We start from the raw sequence: 16,379 nt of genomic DNA on the forward strand, positions 1-16,379 counted from the left end.
AATGCTGCAAAGCTCAACAATGAGGATGTGCCACTGGCCGCTGAGAATTTGACATACATTGAGCTTGTTCATCCATTTTTTTTATGCCTTGCAAGTTTAAATGTTTGGTTTTCTGCAATGTATTCTGTATTGTTGTAAATTGTATAAGATAATATGTACTTCCCAATTCGCATTTTTCTTTTTGTATAATTAGTGTGAGCAGTGTGCTCACACTGAAAATACCAAATAGAAAAAGTGCACTAAATACCTGGATGATGCACTTAATTAACCAAAAAATGTGGAATGTTTGTCACTTCATGCACTCAACTGTCGCAGTTTTACATAGTGGAGGGGCAGGGGCTATCAGACTCAGATGGTAAAATATAGCTGCAAGCAGCAATACAGGGGCCAAGCCCTAAAGCAGCAGCAACTCTCCCCATCCCTCCCCTCCCCTGCCCTCCCTGCCCTCCCTGCCCTCCCTGCCCTCCCTGCCCCTCTCTGCCCTCCCTGCCCCTCTCTGCCCTCCCTGCCCCTCTCTGCCCTCCCTGCCCCTCTCTGCCCTCCCTGCCCCTCTCTGCCCTCCCTGCCCCTCTCCTGATCCCTGCCCCTCTCCTGACCCCTTTCCCTCTCCTGCCCCCTCTGCCCCTCTCCTGCCCTTCCTTGAATTTTTGAACTGGAGGTGGCGCTATAGAGGTGGTCCTAGAGACTCTAAAATTGGTCCAATTACTATTCATTACAATCACTACAAGTGTGCTAAATTTGAAAAAAAAAAAAAAACACAGCTGTTTTAGTAGTACAAGTGAAAATGAACTCAATATGAAGATGTTTTATATAAATTTGCTGCATGTTATATTTATGGAGATCCTTTCTCAGATACACATCATGTGTGGAACTAAAACAACTTTTCCACCACTTAAGGCCACAGTACCTCTTCAGTCTGGACATGTGCCACACAGGAATCGAACCCACGACCGTAATGGTTCGGGATTCATGACACATGGTTTAACAACTTGCGCCACTCAGAGGACGTAAATTTCAAAGCTGTAGAGGAGAGGCTTCAGTGTAAGAATAAGCACACAAAAACATGTTAACGAGATTAGCATGCTAAGCTAGCTTAATGCTAATGTAGCTTATGGTTATCCTGATAGCTGAAGAGCCACATTAGAAAGAATGGCATCTGGTTAGCATGCTAACCAATTATTATGCTAAGGTAACTAGCATAAGGCAACAAACACAGGCTAGGTCAACTTCGGAGATGAATATCTCGGGAACGGTAGCAAATATCAAAAATCTGTTCAGTCATTTCTGTGCGGCTCGGTCCAAAGAACATCTGATCAAATTTTGGACTAAATTGAGCAAGATTTGAAGGAGGAGTAGCGAAAAAACTGTTTTTCATTTGTTCCAATATGGCGGATAGTCACATTGTTGGAAAATGACAAATGAGATATCAACGGACTCGGCATAAGCCAAGGAACATAATGACGTAAAGAAATCAAAATTTGAACAATGTTTTCAAAAGTTATAAGCGTTTTTGCAAAAGACCCTATATCTCTGGAACACTAGGTGGCGCTGCGTTCAATCTTCTCATGTACCTTCAGGACATTGTGTCGATGATCCATACTAAATTTTGTGAAGATATGTCAAATAGTTTAAAAGTTATTGCAAATTATGACAAAATTCAAAATGGCGGACACGTGGTACATCCAATCCTTGCAAAATTGGTATCCACGGATTCGGCATAACCCAAGGAATCCATAGATACCACATTTATGATTTTCTGACAAACTGTTCAAAAGTTATTGACCAAAATAGCTATTTTCCATATCTCATGACCCATAGGTGGCGCTGTTCCCAACTTTGGCATGGACCCTCAGACCTTGCTTCCAAACAAGTGTACCAATTTTCGTTTCGATTGATCAAACTTTGGCCGAGATACAGCCTTTACACCAATTTTGGGTCAACTTCGTTAAGTTTGCGACATCATAACTTTTGAACAAAGATGAATAAAAAAATCTGTTCAGTCATTTCTATGCGGCTCAGTCCAAAGATCATTTGAGCAAATTTTGGACAAAATTGGACAAATTTTGAAGGAGGAGTAGCGAAAAAACGGAATACTGTACTTTACAAAATGGCTACTACTGTAATGGGCGGAGTCTTAATGTAAGCTATTGATTTTGATCAGGATGATGAGCGGAATCAGGTGTACTAAGTTTTATTTCTCTAAATCAAAGGGTTCAAAAGTTATAACAATTTCAATATTGAATTTTTGAACTGGTGGTGGCGCTATGGAGTTGATCCTAGAGACTCAAAAATTGGTCCAATAACTATTCATTAGCATCACTAGACGTGTACCAAATTTCATCATTTTCCTATGTTCCGTTGATAGGGCTGCCATTGACTCCCATTCGGGAAGAAGAATAATAATAATAATAATAATAATAATAAGAAAACTAACAGATACAATAGGTGCCTTGCCCCTTCGGGGCTTGGCCCCTAATAACCTTATAAAATGTATACACTACATGGTTAAGTACATAGTGTATAAGTGCGTATTGTGTAGTGTGTCATTCAGAAAAAAACAGTAATATTGTGAAATATTATTACAATTTTTTTTTATTTATTTTTTTATTTTTATTATTTATTAAAAATATATATATATTTTTCGGTTTGAATACATTTTAAAATGTAATGAACTCCTGTAATTGCAAAGTTGAATTTTCAGTAGCCATTACTTTCAACCTTCGGTGAGAAATCATTCTAATATGCTGATTTGGCTTTCTGATTATACTCAATGTTGAAAACAGTTATGCTGCTTAATATTTTTGTGGAAACTGTGAATGTGATTTTTTTTCTGGATTCTTTGATAAATAGAAAGTTCAAAAGAACAGCATTTGTCTTTTGTAACATTATAAATGTATTTACTGGTCAATTTAATGTATCCTTGCTGATTAAAATAATTAAGTTTTTTTAAAACAAATCTTACTGACCCCAAACTTCTGAACGGTATGAGTTAATGGCAAAATGGACATTACAACAAAAATACACTTAAATTAATCTCCATTTCTGTTTTTGAATGCAAAAACATATTCTCTGAGAACGGCTTTCTGTTCAATCACTCATATTATCCATTACATGAATTTAGTGCTTTTTTTCAGACAGTTTTGGACACTGTGAGGTGTGGAGATCCATCACCCCCTTATGTTTTTTTTTTTTTTTTAACTAGCAGAAAAAAGGAAGGCATATAAGAAAAGAAGTCCACAGAAAGGTCACATGGTGCAATGGGGTGAGTGATCTTCCACTCCAATGGCTGTAGCCTCTCCTAGGGGTTGAGTTTCTGTGCCACATCTACTCTTGGAAAAGAGATCAAATCATAGCTTTGAACTCAGTAACCGGCCCCATTCCCTTCCTTACAATCAATCTCCAAGCGCAGAATCACTGCTATCCCATGTCACTCCCAGAGCATGTAAGCTGCATCAACTGTCCCACGGGCCGATCCGATATCCCTATCTGAACCCTCACAGGATTACACATGGTGCCAAGAAGCCAAGGTCACCCAGCTAGGAGACATCAGCTGAAACCTAAAACTCCTATTTTCCCTCTTCTTTTTTTTTAAACCTCCATCAGTTCTCTCTGAACTCCTGTTTTTTTCAGCTTTAATTGTTCTGTTGTTTTGCTACTAAATATGACAAGCTACCAACTGCACGGTGGTAGAACAACATTTTTAAATTCAATAACCATTGAACCATGCTAAATAATAACTAGACAAAAATAGTTTAGCTCACCACTTGTGTCAGTGTCAGCGGTTCCTTCTTGCACAACAGGGATGCAGTTCTCCAAGTATACCCCATCTCGGTAGCATCCATTGGTTTCTTTGTCTGGCGGGGGCTGGTCCCAACATTGGCATGGTGTCTGCATGATGCCACAGGGCCGGTTGGAGGTACTGTAGGTAAGGCAGTCCTCCAACCATTGGCACAGCATTTGACAGGCAGCCATGCTGGGGTTACGCTTCCCAACCACAAGATACTCCACTTTAAATTCCCCATCCCCATTCCTGGACCCAGCACCTACTCTGGGCAGCCCTTTCCGGATCTGCAGGAATTGTTTCCCAGCTTCCAGGAAGGCAACGTGGGTAGAAGCATCACACAGCTTCACCACCTCGTCGAAGCTTTCCATTCCGAGAAAGGTTCGTGTTGTCTCCAAGAAGGAGTCAAACTGGAAGGTCCGGTGTTGTCGAGGAATGCAGTCTCTGGTTGGTTTTGTGACCTTGATGAAGATGGTGTAGCGCCGTGGGTCGGGGTTCTGCAAGGTCCAAGAGCAGGGCGTGCTGGGATATACAGAGGACGAGAGGAAGAATCCAAAGAAGCGGCTCTGGACCAATGTGGAGCAGGTGTCAGACTCCGGACCAGAGGGAGCAGCGTTGAGCATGTCCAGCCGCAGCAGTTGGAGAAGAGGTAACAGCAGCACCAATGATGAACAGTTCCGTAAGAATTTTGATATCATGGCTGTAAACGACAGAACTGTTTTCAGAAAGGGGTGAGGCTGAAGATATCTGAACTCCTTTTTTTCTGCGTCTTTTCTTGTGAATGTAGGATCAACAGCCTTGTTTTGTTGACAAGCCAATATTCTCAGATGATTGCAGGACTATCTGAACCAAACAGCTCAGGATGAGAGGGAACTTTGGCTCATTGATCCAGTTTGCTGTCCATGATGCCAGACGCCCTCAGAGAGATCTGCAGGATTAGAGAAGACAGAAAAAAGACTGTATGAGCCAGATGGAAAAACAACAGCAAGTATCCATTGACCTGAGTGAAAGTGTAAGAGTGAACATAGTAACTTCAAAAGTGTGTAGACACCGACATGACTGACTTTGGTACTTAGGAATTACCACGCTGGGCTATATCGATCTAGAAGTGCCACACTTGTGCTTCACATTCAAAAAGAACTCTTTGTACCCTGCAAGCAGTCACTTTCTACAAAAACGTCATCCTCAATCTTGTATTTCATCAGTGAGCTCAATAATTTGTCCAATTATGGGGCAATCAATTACAAAAATATGAACACCTGCTGTCATTCATTATTTCCAGTGCATTTGCTTCATGCCAAAATGATCAATAGCCTCAGTCCTCAGCAAATCATTAGACTAAAAGCGGCTGGATCATTTCTCAGACGGGCCTGATTGGCTTTTCCCTGACAATTGAGTGTCTTGTGCAGTTTTACAGCACATAAAGACAAGAAATATGTGAGGTCACATGCAAGAGCAGTAGACAGACATCTTGGAGACTATTCTGATGTAATCGCAAAATTTCCATGTGCCATTAGTCACTTTACAAAGTGAGCGCCCCAGCATAGGCTCACCCCGAGAGCCATATACTATACAGGAAGATACCATGCAGATTTTATTCTAGGTTAATCATCCTTATCTAAAGGCATTAGCTTTGTTCCTCATATTCAGCATCATAAGAAATGAGACGAACCCAGACAGGGGAAAAAAAGTGCAAGAGTCATATGGGTTTTAAATAAGCTAAACACGGGAGGATTCTGGAAATGGATGAAGACAAATGGGAAGCTTCACATTAAGTGATGTGATATTTATAATCATCATTACTCCTTTAATATGTGTAATGAATATGTTCAGCAAACTTAGTATGTTCCTTCCTCTCAGCATTATTACTAAATATGGTAGTCCTATTGCCGTATATAGCGGAGTATTGTCTGAGATTAGGAGTTTCCACAAACATGCTGGATAAAGCTGTTATGAATGTGTGTGGGTGAGATCGATGTATGTGTCTATGAGAGTGTGCATTCTTTAGCAAATGAATGAAACCGAAAGATGAATGTCTGTGTGTACAATCACAGAACTGAATCCAGTTTTGTGAATGTGCAAGAGAGAGTATGTGTAATTAAGTGCTAATTTTTGCACCGTATTTTGTTTTAGTCATACAATTTGTCTTCGATGAAGATGTCCTTTCAGTCAGTAATTCATCATGCTTTATTCATTCATTTTAGTTCATTGTACTTTACCTGAAATGGCAGTTCCATGCAGTTCAGTTAACCCTGTTCATCTCTTGCAGTTCAAGCAGGGTAATCCCAAACATATCATGACTGGATTATTTGAATTAACGCGGTATACATTTTTCTTCTCTTTAAAACTTTGTTGGTGCATTGTTCTTATCTCGCAGCAATGTTCCCCATAGAACTATTATGTATATTAAAACATACAATACTGCATGTTGACCTATGGACAACCAATAATTAATGATATTCATTCAAGTTTCACAAACCTGTTTCACGGAAGTTTTCACTGAAACAATGTTAACTTGCTGTTCAGTAAATGAGTCAGATTCAGTAACCACTCTAGAGTTCATTGAATGATTTGTCAGACCAGAAACTTTGTGAATCATTTTGATTGATTCTTTAAAAGAACCAAGTCATTTGCTTGTGAACTGGTTCATAGAAGCCATTTGTTTATAATTCAGACTGCATGAGATCTCAACACAAAGATGTGTTTTCTTGACATTATTTTATGGTATGTTTTATTTTTTATTTTTTTTTATTTGTCAACAAACGTTTTCATCAGTAACTCTGTTGATGAGATTAACAGTTTAAGATAGGGGTGTCCAATCCTGCTCCTGGAGGGCCACTGTTTTGCAGAGTTCAGATCCAACCCCAATTAAACACCCCTGAACGAGCGAATCAAGGTCTAACTAGGCATACTAGAAACGTCCAGGCAATGTGGTGAGGCAGGTTGGAGCTAAATTCTCCAGAACAGTGGCCCTTCAGGACCTGCTATTATTTTTATTGTATTTTTGTAAAAAAAAAAAACTAAACCCCCAAACCTTAACCTCTTTCATCACAGATTGTATCCTGGAGTCCCAGTGGCACAGCCTTGAGTGAAAAGCAGACCAAAATACGTTGATGTGGCTGACTGCACAGGTAGTTTCATTTTTTCACGGGCTGATAATATAAAAAAAGCTCCAATTGATCTCAGCATGACCTCAAACATTGCCTTACACACACATACACACACACAATGGCACGTATCTGTTTGGTCAAAGATAAACTGTGTTCAGGATGCTCAGAGAAATAGTTTTTAAATGAAAGAGTGGGTGTTTTTTTTTAACAGAATAAACAGTGCTTTTTATGGCAGTAGTATCCGTAATGAAGCTGGAGGGTGTAATCATATAATCCATGGCTTAACTTAGCCTTGACGTTAACCAGGACATTCTCATGCGGCTCAACCACATGAAACACCTCTACTGATGCAGGGATGAGCACTCATCCATTCTCCTCTTCACCAAGAAATGTTACTATCCCAGCATGTCCTGAATGAGGTCGGCAAGTGTTGCGCAGTGGCCAGCTCATTACAGGCATGTCTTGTTTATTGATCGGCAGCAGTGACACAACGAAAACTGCTATTCGGTTTATTTGAGCCCAAGATTGTACGCACTATGTCACTCTGGGAGAAAAGCTGTAAAATGTACATTCTGGATACAAAAGAGCCAGGTGAGAAAAAACAGATGACTGACTGACTAGTTGTAGCTTCAAGGCCAATTCACACTGCACCTAACAGATGCCGACCAACGCCGGCACTCACCAGATTACAGTACGTCACTTCTCAGACATTCCAAGACCGACAAATGCAGATTCAGCATGTTCATCCGGTGAAAACAAGCTCTGACAGACGCCAACAGACTCCGACTGGGTAAACATATTTCTCAATATCCACTTTTGTGTCCACAGAAAAAGGAAAGTCATACAGATTTGTGCCGAGATGAGGATGATCAAAAAAACGAATTTTCATTTTTTGATAAACTCACCTGCATTGGCGTCCATAGTCAAAATCATTTCCAAATCTGTCAATCACGTGCATGTCAAGTGGGGTGTGCAGTGGAGCCAATATCTGTATTTTTATCTCTAATTGTCCCAAAATTATTTCTGTATACTATTCAGATACAGTAAATCCGGAAGTGGGCGTTATGGAAACATACTATTGGCAGCATTGGATTCTGAATATAGAAGTGGCTCATGTACCGCCACTGGCTTCTGGGAAGGTGGGTAAAAAGGAGACCGCATAGAAAATATAGGTATTTTCTCATAGCAGGATTATGCCATGATGAGGAGTGCTTTCCCACTTTCATTAGGCAGAAAAGAAGCGTGATGTCTCCAACCTCTCAGAAAATGCAACCACCTTCATTCAATTAGACTTCTGCCCTGTTACACTGTTGCATGCCATTTCATTATTCTTTTTACTGTCTGTCATGGACAGCATGCTATCATAGTATATCATGGAAATTGTGCTTTAAGAATCACTGTTAGTTTGTGTAAAAACATTGGGTGGGGGGAAAGATGCAGGAGTTAGAGGACAAATTGACAGGAAAGAGAGTGACAGATAAAGTGAAAGATAGAGGGATAGAGAAGGAAGAGACGACAGGCTGTCATGTCTCATGGGTACTCTCGTTCATCGGTCTCTTTCCGTGCTCCGCCCCCTTTTTTTTTTCTTTCTTCCTCTCAAATTAAAGAACAACAATGACACCCCAGCGAACAAGGTTATTTGAGCAAACGGAAGGCAACAAGTATTGCAGCCTCTTTCAAGACCAACCTCATTCTCCTCTATTTGCACTCCAACGTCTGTGACAACAAGCGCTAGGCCTCACGCGGTCGTGGAATTAAAGAGATAATTATCTGTCTCTGGTGATGAATGTGTTTACCATGCTAAATGCCAGGCCTTCTTTCATCAACTTATAAACCGTTGCTTTTCCTATCAGACAAAGTACATGATGAGGAGGGATCTTGCATCAGTAAACAGTTAATGTCAGCCGGAGGTTCTTTTGTTCTTAAAAAGTCCTTTTGAGTCCCTCTTACAGGGAGAGTTCACCCAAAAAGTGATACTTTGCTCAACCTTGTTCCAAACTTTTTTTTCTGCATTACACAAAAGAAGATATTTTGAAGAATGTTGTGTTCAAAAAAATGTCATACAGGTTTGAATTTAAAATAGTAAGTGAATTATTATTATTATTATTATTTTAGTGAATTGTATTTTGTTAATAGTTAAGTTGACTTGCTCACAGCAATGGCAGATCTAAATGTTTTTTTTTTTTTTTTTTTTTTTTTAGATGTTAAAGAGCAGTTCATTCTGTTTTGTTCCACTGAAGAAAAAATATATATCATGGTTTCCAAATTATGTGATGTTGAATATTTTTCTCTGAACTAGGCTATCGCATGTTCAGTGCTTCCTGGGTTAACCATAAGCTAGGTAAACAGATTTAGCAGTATTCTTGCTCTGGAACGGGGTGCGGAGCAGACTTATCTCTGCTGTCTCATGCTCTCTGTGAACTATAGGATCAGAGCTTGCCTGGGAGATTTACTGAGCAAAGCTAAAATCGTCTTTAAGTCTAAAATTAGGAGAGGGGTTAAGGATAGAGATCTGCACACCCTTAAAAACACACTATATTGTTTCTCTGATATATTTTGTAAACTTTTGTCATGAATACAGAATGTTACAGCTCTTTTTCTTCTCCGTAATTTTTCGGTTCATACCCATTTATTTTAGATGTGATTCTTGTGGAAGGTATTTCTAACTCTTAACCTAAACCAACGGGTCAAGATCAGACTGGGTAACATGATAAATTACAATAGTTTTTCACTGGGACAATACCTTCAAAATGCACACCTCTGCACATACTTTATGGATGCATATCAGTATATAAAATTACATATGGGTACTGCTCAAGTGACAAGCTGTACACCTAACCCACCACCGCATGTATGCATTTATGTGTATTTATTAATTTATTTAAGGCTCTTAAAAGCATGACCAGCTCCTTGCCTTTATCACAGCTCAAGATCATTGCCAGCAGCCAATCAGTGTTGTCACTACAATTTCTTTCTGGCTCCGGAGTGATTAGTCACATGGAATTTACATCTCAGGTGCTTGACTCAAAAGATTATGCGGTAGCATTGAATTCAAATGACGTACTTGATGAACCATTGGGAATGGAAATGCTTGAATGGAAAGGCTAAGATGGCTTTCGCCAGGTATTATAGACCTATTTGACCTAAACCAAACCTGTTGTTTCTTAACGCAAAACTCAGATGGATGTATCGGACAGAGGTTGCTCAGAGACAGACAGAGGTCGACATCATGACTTGAAGAGACAAAGAGAAGGACAAACTGGCAGGGGACGGAGAGAGTGTTAGAAGGACAAATGTTGAGGGGGAAAGAGATAAAACTGAACATCTGTTTGTGTGATGATCTAACAGGCTGCGTCTGCATGCTCTCTTTCCCCTGGCACGCCTGCTCCGGCACTGTTTGTTTTCTCTGTCATCTCTGCCACAGACTTGTGCTTACCTGACGCTAATTTCAATTAGGTGTCTAACTGTCTGAAAAAATGAATAAAGCTGAAGAGCCACATCAGAGACAACAACAGAGGCAGAGTGTAGGAGACAGATAAAATATAAACAAATGGACCAATGCATGCCTAGAAAACCAACATCAAGTATTTAGTAGCGTCTTATCAAGTGTGCACTGTGCTTAAAAAAAAAAAAGGTCCTTTACGATTGTTGCAGTTCAAATTGTATGATATGAGCCCTGTGGGATCTTGTGTAAAAGCCAAGGCAAGGCATAGGCATAGGCATTGTCTTTTCATAGGCACATATAACCTATATTTATGTCCAGTCGAACGATGTAATAATTAAATTCAGATTGGATTATGTTGGTAATAGGCACTTACCTAACGCTAAAATAAGTTTCGTGCCTCTAACAAGTGCTTTCGACCTTCTTTTTGTTCTGAATGGTATGTGGAAAACACTTGAGTTTTCAAGCGCCTCCATACTTGAAAAACCACGGAAAACTACTTTTAATCAGGAAATGACCGAATATTTACGTACATATTTACAGAGGGTCTATTCGCACGGGATTAGTATTACCTGAGGTCATTTTTCTGGACCGTTTTACAGAAATTAAAGTCGGCGTAATCTTTACTGACATTGTCCGTAATGATTACTGAGATGGCACAATCGTACGGGACTGAAATCACTGACAAGCTCTGGTAATAATTGCTTTACCCCACCTCTCCATGTTAAACTAATCCCCGCCGAATAGGGCTTTGGGATGTTTTTAATTAAAGGCAACTCAAACCACACATCTATCATTTGAATGATTGTAACTCAATCAGCTCCTTGAGTTCAGAACTGGACTGCAACTTTTGTGTACGTGTGTAAAGTGTTTATGACCAATGGCTAAACAGGAGCAATTGTGTGGAAAGTCCCTAAATGGAGATGTTTGGGGTATGTATTATGCTAATTACTTACTGTGGACTCCCTCATACAGAATAATCCAGATTCATCAACATCAGAATGAGGATAAGAACAAACCGAAGTGCATACGCCACTGTTGTGAATCTGAAGATTCTGCATGAGAATCAGTTCTGCATGCGTAAGACTTAGTGAATGAAACCCAGAATCTCTAATGAATCTATTTTAAGCTCTTTTCATTTCTGGCTAACATGCGTGTAATTGATGCCTCTTCATTACCTTCACCGATTGATTATATGTGAACCAACAGTTCATTAAATAAATATTTCCTCTTCTTATCCAGCTTCCACATCTGTGTGCGCTTTGTCCATCCGTCCAGAAGATAACCAGAGGCATCATCCCTTCACATGAAAGAAAGCAATTATCTTCTCCCGTACACAGCACCCGAGCAGGGGCTTGGGAAGGATACGGCGCTGAATACTACCCTAATTGGGTTTCATGCCAGTAGAATTTACAACATCTGTAACTCAGATTATAGTGGTGCCAAACAAAGAAAATTACAAAAGTGGTTTTACAAACACTTTTATGGGCTGTTAATGATAAACACATTCATTGTTGCAGTGGGTCATCACAAACATTTACAATCGGGCTCAGTTAGCTTAAAAGGGGTCCTTTATTTCCGGAAGCAGGGTGACAAAATGAATCAAGCCTGGCTGGGAAAAACACTGGCCTCTGTGTGCGTGTGTGAGAGAGCGAGTGCATTTCATCGTGCAGACAGTGTTTGGGAGAGTTCGGGAGATGAAATGGCTAATCGCTCATAATTCATACATCTCACAGTGGGGCTGTTGCAGATGGCGTCGAGACTGTCCTCTTTTCTCTCCATCAGAATCAATCCCACAGATAATGAGTGCTTTGTGCCTGAACATAATCAGATACATATGAGAGGGAATTGTAGTGAACATCAAATCCAATCAAGCCATATCACGTCCACTGCAAATGAGCCAGACAGCGGATTTGGGTTTAAGAGCAGGGATAAAGGTTTCGTACTCTGAGGTCTTATGTTGCCAGACTGAACCCACTTGTTCAGGGACAACATCGCATAGGTTTGATTTCATCATCTTCTCTCATGTTTCTTATTTCTTTTATCGTAATCTTTATTGTCATGTATATGTGTTTATCATCCAGGTATATTTTTTATAAGATCCACCCTTTCTAAGATTCACCCTTTCTTTCTTTCTTTCTTTCTTTCTTTCTTTCTTTCTTTCTTTCTTTCTTTCTTTCTTTCTTTCTTTCTTTCTTTCTTTCTTTCTTTCTGCTTGACATACCTCCTTCCCACCATTAGTTAATCCAATCATCCATCCACCCATCATCAATCTGTCTATCTAATCTATCATCATTTATCCATCCATCCATGTGCATATCTATAGGTTTGTCTATTTATCCTTCATCCATTCATTTATCTCTCTCATCCATCCATCCATATCTTTCTTTCTTTCTTGGTCCATCCGTCCATCTTTCTCTTTCTTTCTTTCTTTATTTCTTGGTCCGACATCCGTCCATCTTTCTTTCTTTTTTTTTCTTTCTTTCTTTCTTTCTTTCTTTCTTTCTTTCTTTCTTTCTTTCTTTCTTTCTTTCTTTCTTTCTTTCTTTCTTTCTTTCTTTCTTTCTTTCTTTCTTTCTTTCTTTCTGCTTGACATACCTCCTTCCCACCATTAGTTAATCCAATCATCCATCCACCCATCATCAATCTGTCTATCTAATCTATCATCATTTATCCATCCATCCATGTGCATATCTATAGGTTTGTCTATTTATCCTTCATCCATTCATTTATCTCTCTCATCCATCCATCCATATCTTTCTTTCTTTCTTGGTCCATCCGTCCATCTTTCTCTTTCTTTCTTTCTTTATTTCTTGGTCCGACATCCGTCCATCTTTCTTTCTTTTTTTTTCTTTCTTTCTTTCTTTCTTTCTTTCTTTCTTTCTTTCTTTCTTTCTTTCTTTCTTTCTTTCTTTCTTTCTTTCTTTCTTTCTTTCTTTCTTTCTGCTTGACATACCTCCTTCCCACCATTAGTTAATCCAATCATCCATCCACCCATCATCAATCTGTCTATCTAATCTATCATCATTTATCCATCCATCCATGTGCATATCTATAGGTTTGTCTATTTATCCTTCATCCATTCATTTATCTCTCTCATCCATCCATCCATATCTTTCTTTCTTTCTTGGTCCATCCGTCCATCTTTCTCTTTCTTTCTTTCTTTCTTTCTTTCTTTCTTTCTTTCTTTCTTTCTTTCTTTCTTTCTTTCTTTCTTTCTTTCTTTCTTTCTTTCTTGGTCCGACATCCGTCCATCTTTCTTTCTTTTTCTTTCTTTCTTTCTTTCTTTCTTTCTTTCTTTCTTTCTTTCTTTCTTTCTTTCTTTCTTTCTTTCTTTCTTTCTTTCTTTCTTTCTTTCTGCTTGACATACCTCCTTCCCACCATTAGTTAATCCAATCATCCATCCACCCATCATCAATCTGTCTATCTAATCTATCATCATTTATCCATCCATCCATGTGCATATCTATAGGTTTGTCTATTTATCCTTCATCCATTCATTTATCTCTCTCATCCATCCATCCATATCTTTCTTTCTTTCTTGGTCCATCCGTCCATCTTTCTCTTTCTTTCTTTCTTTCTTTCTTGGTCCGACGTCCGTCCATCTTTCTTTCTTTCTTTCTTTCTTTCTTTCTTTCTTTCTTTCTTTCTTTCTTTCTTTCTTTCTTTCTTTCTTTCTTTCTTTCTTTCTTTCTTTCTGCTTGACATACCTCCTTCCCACCATTAGTTAATCCAATCATCCATCCACCCATCATCAGTCTGTCTATCTAATCTATCATCATTTATCCATCCATCCATGTGCATATCTATAGGTTTGTCTATTTATCCATCATCCATTCATTTATCTCTCTCATCCATCCATCCATATCTTTCTTTCTTTCTTGGTCCATCCGTCCATCTTTCTCTTTCTTTCTTTCTTTCTTTCTTTCTTGGTCCGACGTCCGTCCATCTTTCTTTCTTTCTTTTTCTTTCTTTCTTTCTTTCTTTCTTTCTTTCTTTCTTTCTTTCTTTCTTTCTTTCTTTCTTTCTTTCTTTCTTTCTTTCTTTCTTTCTTTCTTGGTCTGTTTGTCCATCCATCCATCCTTCTTTCTTTTCACTCTTACAGTTCCTTTCTTTCGTCCTTCTACAGCGGACCATTACACAACAGCTCATGCGACAATGTTTAGACTTAGAGGAAGACCGCAAGGGCTGAGGTTGCCATTTGGAAAATAACCTAAAAAGACACGCTCTAGCTAATTAAAAATTAAAAGCATCCACTCGTTCAGTATTATTGTACAAAGATCTGATAGCACATGATGCAGAACTGAGGTCTTGACTCCAGCAGCTGAGAAACGAATGACCTCACATCATCCACAGGGTGACATTGAGGCCAAACATGGCATGCTTCTTCTAATACACACAGACACAGTATGGCTCTCATCAGCTCCATAACAGAACTAACAATCCCACTCTGTTAGCATGAGTCAGTTCTCACCCAATGACAATGACTATAGGGGATATCTGCGGCGGGACACAAAAGGGGGGATTAGTTTGCTAAGGACAACCCTAACCAGGAGTATTGCATCATGATTCTTTGACGCACAAAAAAAATATATAGGTTTTTGTTTTTTTTACAGTTTTTGTGTCTTAGATGGATGACTGTTTTTTAGAATAACATGTCCTAAATTTGAATGGCACTCTTTTAGGGAGAAAGGGAGAGCTGTCACACATAATCAGGCTTTAATGTTTCAGATAATAGCCTTTGTTAATGCATTAGTCAGAGACCTTAGTATCATTTCATATTTTTTCCAGGTTCCTTCACTTTGAACACTTGTAAATAATATAGAAGACGTCCAAGAACATTGCTCCTTTACTGGTAAATTGTAACATATTTAGATATTAGTTCAGTATTAGTATATTAGTAGGGGAAATTAAAGGAAACCATTTGCTAATTTTGTAATTTTGTATTGCACAAAATTGAAAACCATATGCCAGAATGGTACATCTATGTAATGTAAAATGTAATATTCTATATCAAATTATTCATTTTGATCATTTCTTCAGTGGTTTCATAAATGTATTATTTTCATTATCTTTTGTAAAAAAACAATTAATCTAAATGAAAATACTGTTAAAATCACCCACTAATTGGCAAAAATGTATTTAATATAATAAATACACTATTATTCAATACATTATGTAAAATCAATTAACCTCAATTTTCTGGTGTAAAATCAGAATAAAATTAAACTCTAAATATTTATATGTATAATAATTTATAATATAATATCAATTATAATATATGTATGTGTGTAAGGAATATTGTGTATCTTTCACTCACCTTGACTTGATCTCACACTCAACCACACGTCACCCATCTCATACTTTGTGTCTTTCTGTCTCTCTATCTTTCTCTGTCCATAGCCTACTGACCTCACGGCTGCTCTAGAGAAACAAGCGCACGAGTGTGTTTGTAGATACGTGGGACTGAGGGTGCTCTGGGCGTACAATGCCCATCCAGTGATAGAGAGCCGTGGCAGACCTCGAGAGAGAGGGCGTTTGGGTGTGGGAGTGTGTGAGCGTGAGAGAGTGTGGGAGCTGAAGGGACCCATTGAGCCAGAGTCCCTCGCCTCTGCCTTCATTAACATGCAGATGGGAACAGCTGTCGACACTTTGCTGTGACGGCTGAAATATTTACGACTCGCTGTTTGCTGAAAGACTCTCGGACTGACTTGCCCACAAGTCCGTTCCTCGCTTTTTCTCCTCCTCGGCTGTTTCTCTTATTGTCTCCGAGTTATCTGGTCTTCTCTTCTCGCATCCGTTCTGAGCGTGGCACTCTCGTTTGGTTTGATAATGGAACAATTGAGTGACAGCTTTTAATCCAGTCTCCTCTCTAATTATATTAGCTTTTTTTCCCCCCAGTACATCTCCAGCTATCAAAATGTCACAGTCAGATTTACACTAGTCTGGTCTATCAAACAAAGCTTATTTCACCCCACCACTTTAGAGAGAGAGAGAGAGGAAATCCATATCTACTACAAATCAATGGCAGGAAATTTACGAGTTT

General features: G+C 39.0%; 1 protein-coding gene across 1 annotated transcript in view; it reads right to left on the reverse strand.

Annotated features, from left to right (window-relative positions):
• Positions 1-16,379, reverse strand: part of adgrb1a (adhesion G protein-coupled receptor B1a) — a 97,316-nt gene that overhangs the window by 70,360 nt on the left and 10,577 nt on the right. The window contains exon 2 of the mRNA XM_084386168.1: positions 3,762-4,709. Within this exon, the coding sequence (XP_084242294.1) occupies positions 3,762-4,479 (718 nt within the window). The 5' untranslated portion in view covers positions 4,480-4,709. The remainder of the gene's footprint in view (positions 1-3,761; positions 4,710-16,379) is intronic.

The sequence above is a fragment of the Rutilus rutilus genome (genome assembly GCF_951802725.1).
Source record: "Rutilus rutilus genome assembly, chromosome: 17".
Classification (NCBI taxonomy): domain Eukaryota; kingdom Metazoa; phylum Chordata; class Actinopteri; order Cypriniformes; family Leuciscidae; genus Rutilus; species Rutilus rutilus.